The 9292-nt window shown below is 27.8% G+C and overlaps 1 protein-coding gene across 1 annotated transcript; it reads right to left on the bottom strand.

Annotated features, from left to right (window-relative positions):
• Positions 1 to 267: 267 nt before the first annotated feature.
• LOC119674956 (polycomb group protein Psc-like) lies at positions 268 to 8805 on the bottom strand. The gene is made up of 2 exons (XM_038086113.1): positions 7903 to 8805; positions 268 to 362 (listed from the first exon to the last, which is right to left on the bottom strand). The coding sequence occupies exons 1-2, from the start codon at positions 8792 to 8794 to the stop codon at positions 268 to 270; spliced, it is 987 nt and encodes a 328-aa protein (XP_037942041.1). The 5' UTR covers positions 8795 to 8805.
• Positions 8806 to 9292: the final 487 nt, after the last annotated feature.

The following is a 9292-nucleotide window of genomic DNA, read 5'->3' as shown; positions in this document are numbered from 1 at the left end:
TGCGTCCCAGTTTAAATTTTTTATGCCTGCGAAATGTATTTCGTTTCAGATATTCTGGTTGTTCACTTGTGAAACGAAACGCTACTTTCATAGATACTTGTACCTGGTCACGACATTTCAGTTTATTTACCTACTTCGGGTTCACTTTTTCACATTTTTGTTTAACTTTTTCAAAATATTTTCATCATCTGTTCAGGGAACTTTGTTTGTTTTATTTATAAATGTACCTATTAACTATACTATGAAAACAGACAGATATGAGTCAACTTACTTGATATTTGGTTTTGCTGTATTTATTATCATTTCACAACGAGGACAATATTGTTCCATGCGCAAATGTTGAATTAGGCAACTGTGGCAAACTGAAAAAGAATGAAATCGAATTTATAAGAATTCATTTAAATATATTTTTTTACAAGAACAAAAAAAGAAAAGTATAAAATATATATATAAAGTCGAATAAATTTATTACTTTTTAGCTATAATAATATAACTTGAGCGGATATTTATCAAACGTATTAGGAATTCATTAAGAGCTAATTAAAAAATAATTCCACTTAAGAATTGATATCACCGAAAGCACACAACAGTCAGTCAGTCCACTCTACTTGGGTACATTTTGTAAAGCGAAGCGCTGTCCCCACCCACGACACAATAACGAAAAATCTATAAAGTCGAAATCTACGACGAGCTGCACAATGCGAGCACAAAGTCGCACAAAAACCTACACAAGAGATTTTAATATATTAAACTTTTACAGCAGCTTTAATGTGAATGTCAGCAACAGTCGTCAGCAGTCAGCAGACTCCGACCCCAAAATTACTGCTACAACGAGCAATTTTCAGTTTATAACGGAAGGCATCAACCAGGCAAAGGCACAGCAGCAGGCAGCAAGCAGAGGCCCAGGCATAGCAGCAGCGCAACACAACACAACAGAACACAACAAGTACAACACCAACAACAGAAGAGTAGAAAGTGCAGTGTAGTAAAGAGGAAAAATGTAAAGTATTTTTTCCAATGTACAGAAAATGTTTTTCAGCAAGCAATGCAGGGGGCAGGAGGTTGGTTATTCATTATTTTAGCAAAAATTAGCGTTTGCATTTATTTATGTGCTTGTGTATGTGTTCGTGTTACATATATATGAGTGTGTGTGTGTACTCTTCTCAGTGCATATACATTAAACCGTTATGTACGAGTAAACAGTGTTGGAACAAATTATTTAAAAAACAAAAACAAAAGCAAAAAAAAAAATTGGCCTTCATTACTAGTAATTATCATTGAAGGCTTATGTACAGCTCTAGTCATATCCGTTGGTTGGATTATATTCAAAAAATGTATATTCGATGAAGTGAAGTTATTTCATTTCATTTACTCTATGTACATTAACTAATGAGTTTCAAAATGTTGGGCAATTAAAGACACTTTAAGTATTGAAGGTTCGGAAAAAGGAGGCATATCAGGCTCAGCATCAGTGAACGGTTGCCAGACAGCACAGCGTTTATTTACAGTGTAGAGTTTTAAGTTCAGTCAAAGCTAACATATGGCATTTTGTGTATACGAAGAAAGCCTATATGATATCAATAAACTGTAGTCAAGGGAAGATATACTCTATATTATACTATGTACTTAATTCAAAATTTATATAAACGTGTATGTGTTTAGGTGGTTTAGCTTTTTAAGGCAGAAAATTTCTACTGAATATTTGAAAATTAAAAAAAAAACGAAATAAAATTAAAAGAAATAAATTAAAAAAAAAAATAAAATAAAAAAATTCAATCAGAATGTCAACAAATCACGAAACCTATAATGTTTGTGTGCCCATTTGATGGTTTTTAAAACATATTTTAAATTCCTTTAGTGTGCTTTGTATTTGTGTTGTGTTTTATACACAGTCAGAAATGTTATATTTTCGTTTGTTTAAAATTTTATATTAAAATCACTGATTGTGGTTCTTCTTTAAATAATGTAATATTATAATACAAAAAATTATTAAATGCAAAAAATAAATAAATAGAAAAAATAAATAAATACAAAAAAATAAATAAATACTTTTATAACCAAAGTACTTTTTATAAAATAATAAATAATGTAGGATATAATTTTTCAGTATTCAAACAAATTATATGGGAATAAATAGAATACCAAAACAAAAAGAAAAAAACCCTCCCCGCAACGTTAAGCAGAATTCTTTTGTCGAACAATGGTTGATCTGCGCTGAGCCTAGATGTCCGCATGAGTTTAGCAATGATCTTAACTCTCCATACTTAAGAAATTATACACAATCCCTCAAAAATCTCAGCAATTGCCTGGGATGGTTGGCGAACAGCACAATCGTTCAAGGTTAAGACATAAACCTTCAAACTGGTATTATTAACCTTACTGATAGGCTAAAAATCTTGCGAATTGTTTTCACTTTTATGTTAAACACAATTTCATTCCGCAAATTGGTCAAACCTTTTTTGTTACAAGTAATTTTTTGCATTAAGATATATTGTTGTCTAAATACTAAGCCTGTTATATTCTAATGTATACCTTTTAATTTTAGAACTTTCTGGTCTAATACTGAAATGTGTCAATTCTGCATTTCTAAAAGGTGATTTTAGTGGAGTTACACTATGACTTTCGATACTTTTCACATACCAGAAAAAAAACAGTTTCGTGGCTTATATTAAATATTGTATTAAAATATATATAAATTATGTGACGTTATTGGTGTGGTATGGCATATAATATCTCGATATATAAATAACTTTATATGTAATTTCGAGTAAAAAAAAAATATATATAAAACGTATGCAAAAAAAAAATATATAAAAAAGTATGCAAACATAAAAAAAAAATTTGTAAAAAAAATATATGTATAAAAAAAATTATATAATATATATATATATATATATATATATATATAATATATATATTATATATAATATATAATATATATATATAATATTTTAAAAAAAAATTATATATAAAAATATATATACAAAAAAATATATAAAAAAAAATATGTAAAAAAATATATAAAAAAATATATATAAAAAATATATATAAAAATATATATAAAAAAAATAAATGTATATAAGGTGTAAAAATATTTAAAAAAAATAAAATATGAATTGTAAAGAACATATAAAAAAACGGATATATAAATTGTAAAAAAAAGTATAAAAAAGAATTATATATAACATGTAAAAAACATACAAAAAGGAATTATATATACAGTGTAAAATATATATATAAAGAATAAAAAAACAATTTTAAATAAAAGTAAAAAAGACAAAAATAAAAGAATTGAAAAAAAGAAAAGAAAATATATATAAATATACATATGTGTATACAATAAGAAAATTTATATAAAAATAAAAAAAAAAAATAACAAAAATATTGCTTAAAAAAAATCGTTTCCAAACATCGTAACATTAAAATATTTTTTTTTTATAAATTAAATAATAAATTTTTAATATGTTTTTAAATTAGCTTTTAAATAATTTTTTTAAATCTGATTACATTTCCAACCTAAATAATATTTTAGGATAGGAAGTCGTCATTTAAATTTGTAAATCATCGAGAGGAAATATTTTCTTTATGAACAGAGGAATTAAAAAATTTAAGCTTACAAATGTAAGTGACTACAATATTAGCAATCGGCTTAATTATATCGTCATTTAGTGTGCAATAAATGATAAATTTATTTTTTACTAATAAAAAAAATAAAATGTGTCTGGATACGACATTAATTACTTTTATTGACTAATCTGTTGAACAGCAGAAAAGAGGAAGATAAACAGAACCGCAGCTATAAGAAGATATTCAGAGCATGAGAAGTGATGGTGCGTACATTCATTAATATGCAAATGATTTGGAGTGAATACATTACTAAATCCTACTACTGAAGGTTATTTCTTTTTTTTATTAAAAAGGACAGCCATTAAGTAAATGGAGTGTTGCAATTTTTTCAAACAGTTTGGACATTAACAATGAGCATTGCGTTTCCAATATTTTTTCCTACTGGGTGGCATTATAGAAAACTACCATACGAGGCGGCAATAAAATTCTGGAACAAGTTGGATTAAGAAATATTATACAGAATTTTTAGTTTTTCTATTATTTTCCAATAATATTTGTTTTAATAATATAACAGATTTTTTGTATGTACATTTATTAAATTTCATAACTTTAATGTTTATTTTATGTACTATAAGTACCAATTTATTATGCCTTTTAATAGAAAAAGTAGTATTCTTTTACGAATTAAGGTAAAGTACAATAACCACCACCATGCCATCCCGCCATCATCCACTGGGAACGGCCTACACGAAAAATGCCCTTTGTCCCAACAAGTCTCATTAATCAAACTTGTTTTAATGAAATATCTATTTTATTTGGAAGACCGTGACACTATTTTATGATGTAATTATATTTTGTGCTTAAAATTAACAGTGATGGGAATTAAACTTAATATGCTGGTTGGTTAAACTCGTTCTTAGTGAAAACTTTACCTTAATGTATGAGTTTTAATAAGAAAATACCTAAAAAGTTAACAAACAAGAAACTTATAAAAAGGATAGTGGCAATTATGTATATTTAGGTCTATAAATATAAAGTTTCATATAGTATATTTAACATATACTCCGCAGTATATAATAGGATTTGGTTAATGCTCTAAACTACACGCATCCGCTTTTCATGCCATTTCATCATTTGATTAAATGGAAATTTCTCCCCTTGGAACCCGTATTTATAAATTTGGAAACAAGCAAAAAAATAATCGCTACAGGCCAAATTGCAATGGACTCGAGTTGTTGGATTGAGTAGCGAAACCCAACACAATGTGGCTTGGAGCGATTTGTGAGTTGAAGCATTGGAATGATTGAAGAGTATTTGGCTTTTTTTTATCTATAGAGAGTTGTAATTCACTTACTTAAATGACTTTGTATAACAAAATTAATCAAGAATATGACAAACATTTTCAAAGCAATCTTTTGAAGAATTTAACAAATGTAGGCATTTCAAATAAAGCCGGATTTATAGTCGACTAAATTATCGTAAAGTATAATTTATTAAAATCATTTTAAAATATTAAAAAATATTCAGCGTTGAGATGGAATCCTCAGGGTACTAGGCAATGAGGCCGAATGCAGATATCTTGAAGAAGGATTTTTTAAAACGTAGCTGGCAAAATCGTTTAACGAGTTAAGTTCATTGACACTTAACAGAAATAAGTAAATAATAAATACCATTATTATAAAATTATTATCTTATGTTATGATTCAGTTTTAATTTCTTTAAAATGTTAACAACCAATAAAAAAAAATGATTTAAAAACACATTTTTCGAATTTATTTCGAATTTTCGAAAACTTGTGAATCGTCGACGATTCTCTATCAATTCATAAGGGTGGGTTTTTTATATACGCCAAAACACTAATATAGGTATTTTAAAGCTAACTTTGGGCTCTAAAATAATATGTAAAATATTCAAAAACGGACTAGGTTTGTATCTGGGGAAACCACTGTGCGGTCAAAATTAAGTGTGCTGGAACGTTTTATGTAGACCACTGTTAGATGTATTCCTGAGTATTAGATATTCCTGATGATTAAATCATTTAGTTACTCTATTCTTCCCTGAATGTTCTTTGTTCAAAGAATTTGTATTATTTAAGACATCTTTTGGTCTACATATATACTATACTGAATGCTATATACCATACTAAAACATCAAGCGAGTTTGCACATAAGGAGACCATTGTACTGTTAACATTAAGTGTGGGAAAACTTTATCTCTAAGCCATTGGTGTTAACCATATTTCTTTGTATGAGAATCACTTTATCCACATTGCCATTTTTATTATCTGACTATAAATATTTCAGCAACTTGTATGAAAGATGCAGAAAACCCAAACATAACTAAATTATTTCGTTACTTTAGTCAGCTTAAACTTGACCGATTTTTGTCCAAAGATATTGTACTGGTTTCAACGTCTATACGATTTAATTAGCTTTGACTAAATTGATGATGTTGTAGTATAAACACATAAGTGAACCTTATATTATTTTAAACTGCACCTCTACTTTAAATTGCTGATCTAAACAAATATCAAGTGAGATATATTTATTGCTGGTTTTAAATAGACTAACACAACTGTCAAAACGAAAGTGTTTAGTCTAAGATACAAAGATTTGTGTACCAAATTTATGCACGCAGGTACAAGGTTCAGAATACGGAGAACGAGAAATTTTGTCTGGCAATGTTAGGAAAATTTCAATTTGCTCAAGAATATCTGCATTAATTAAAATAAGTGCCACCATATGGCAATGCAGGCAATAAATTATGTGTCCTCATCGCTCAAATTCAACCCACACAAGGCATGGGTTAGTTGTGAAAATATTTCTAGTGTGTTTAGTATTAGGTATCAAAAAAAAATTCGAATTTCTATAAGTATACTAAATACATGTTTTAATTAAAATGTTTGGTGGTAAGAAAAAGTCAATCGAATCGACACATTTGCGCTAATTGAGGATAACTTGTCATGTCTACTGTCATCACAACTACTTGGAGATAGATAATTAAATACTTTTTGTTTATATTAAATTTTTTGGTAAATTCATTAAATTACAAATGAATAAAACCTATTAATTTTCAGCATTTGAAATTGCATTTCGATATTTTAATAGATAGCTATAAAAACTATTTTGTTTAGCCAAAACATTTATAAAATGTAGAGGGATAAATGTATGTTCAGTGATTGCCAAAATAAACAAATTTTAAAGATTTTCTTAAAATTTCGGAAGCAACACTGCAATTCAAAAAGAAATTATTTTGTTTTACAACTTGGCTTGAATATGTCAGAATCAGAATCATTATTCTACAGGTGGAGAATATTAAACGGTATCACTTAGATGAAATAACTAAGTCGATCACACTTAGAGGTGGTATCCATCCTATCCTAATAAATGTACAACCCAACTAACACATATTTTTGCATATATCTTAAGTTATATATGATAGTCAAAAGGTAGTATTATTTATTTGGACACAGATATAGTTAATACGTAAGGAGTGGTGTGGGGAATGATAAGGAAAACGAAGAAAGAGGTAAGGTTCTAGTAGTGCCCTAGATTCGCAGACCGCGCTATTAATATCACAAGGCCGTAAAATATTATATTTTTAACTTTTACGATATTATTTCTTAGGTAGATATGCATAATGATCTTTGTAAAACACATTGTACATATTATACAATGGTTCTTGTAAAACCATTAAAAAATTTAAAAAAAAAAAAAAATTATGTTAAATTGATCATTTTAATTTTTTGGTTTTGTGACGAGACTTCAATCACAAAAATTGGTTAAATAAAAATTTCAATTATTAATAATATTATTACTATTATTCGTTCAATACATAATCACTATAGTATTGTAATCACAAAAGTATACTGAAATCTACAAAAGAATTTTTTTCATTTTCAAAAGGAAGAACATATATCCCCTCTTATTTTGGAATTAATAGTATTCAAACCACACTAATGACCTTTTATGAATCTAATCCGAAAAACCAATAAAATGAACAAAATATATTTACATAAAATCAGCAAAACGCTTCTGTTAGATTATTGGAGAATGTATTATAATTTAGGAAAGGGCGTGGTAAAAAGTGCAACCACAAAGATTTTAATAAAAGAATTAGACCTCAATTGTGACTGTCTCGTTGAAAAGCTTCACTTGATTTATTAAGTTTGAGAGGGTGGAAAAAATACAATGTATAAAATAGTTAGGGTGATAGGTAATAGTAGTAGCACACTGATTTAGAATATGAAATATAATACTTTTTTTAACTTAGTGTTGTTTGTTTTAAGTGCAAAAAACAGAAAAAAAAATTGGTAATTTTATTAACAATACTTACACGAATGTAAACATTCTACAATAGTTGTTGCATCTATAAGATAGCCCTTACATAGACCGCATATTATGTTAGGATTTACAGCGCTTAACAACACTGGTTTCGGTTTGGCAAAAATATTACTGTCAGTTGAATTTGATTCGATTTCATTCTCCTTGTCAGCAACAACTGTTTCTTGACTACACTCCACACTTTCTTCTTCCGTTTTAATCATAACATTCTCTGCACCACACTCTTCTTTTATATCTACAATAATATTATTTTCAGTACTAGCCTTAGCAGTGGCAGTGGCAGCATCGTCAATCTTAACAACAGCAGCAGTAACAGGGGCAGCGGCAGCGGAATTACTAATACCGTTTCTTATAGCGTCGTTGGTGCTAGTTGTTCCATTATTACTTACTGCATTGACAGTCTTGCTATGGTTCTTGCTGTTGTTGTTATTGTTGTTAATAGAGCTGTTTTTCTTGTTGTTGTTGTTGTTGTTGTTGCTTTTATTGTAAATTTGCATTTGTATTAGCCTTTCATTGGCACTTGCATTCGTAGCAGCAGCGACGTTGTCTGGCTGCTGTCGAACTTCACATATTGATGAAGAAATTGCCATAGACATTTGCATTCCATTGCATTTGTTGTTATTATTGTTGTTGTTGTTATTATTATTATTGGAATTTTGTTTGATTTCTTTGTCCTTAACGGTAGTGTTTATGGTATGTTTTTGTTGCTTTAACGTTTGTTTATTTGGTATTCTTTCAAGTGCGTCTGCATTACGCGATTTATTAGATACTTTAACCTTACAACTATCACCGTTTGAAGTGGCAGCGGATGACAAATGCATATCGGATTTATGTGTACTGGACGCCAACAATGGCGTTGTGCCTGGTAAAGGCTCTGGTGCCATTTTCAACGCAGTTCCTATAAAAGACGAATAAAATAAATTATTAAGAAAATATTATTTAATATTAATATTATATATAGAAAATAAGTATTTGTTTTTTTGTCGAGCTTTAGTTCGGTTTTGTGTTATATTATTTTTAATAATATATTACTTTATTTGGTATCATGAATACAAAAAAAAGGACAAAAAAAGTAGTATATAAATTTGGGAATAACTGTTTCATTCCGTACTAAGGACTAGTTTTTCAAAAAAAAAATGTATAAAGAAAATATATAAAAAATTTAATACGTATAAAAAAAAAACCCAAAAAATGTATATATCTAAAACAAAATAAAAAAAATTGTCAAAAAAATATTAAAAAGAAAAAAAAATACAAAAAGCAATGGAATGAAAATCTGTACTGAGAAAATGTAAAAAAAAAGAAAGTATAAAAAAGCAAATTTATAACAAAAAAAAAATTTGTTTAAAAAAAGTAAATATTAAAACAAAAAAAAAAAAAAA

The sequence above is a fragment of the Teleopsis dalmanni genome, chromosome 2, assembly GCF_002237135.1.
Source record: "Teleopsis dalmanni isolate 2A chromosome 2, ASM223713v2, whole genome shotgun sequence".
NCBI lineage: Eukaryota > Metazoa > Arthropoda > Insecta > Diptera > Diopsidae > Teleopsis > Teleopsis dalmanni.
Note: the sequence above shows the minus strand (reverse complement) of the source record. Positions and strands in the feature narration are given on the sequence as shown.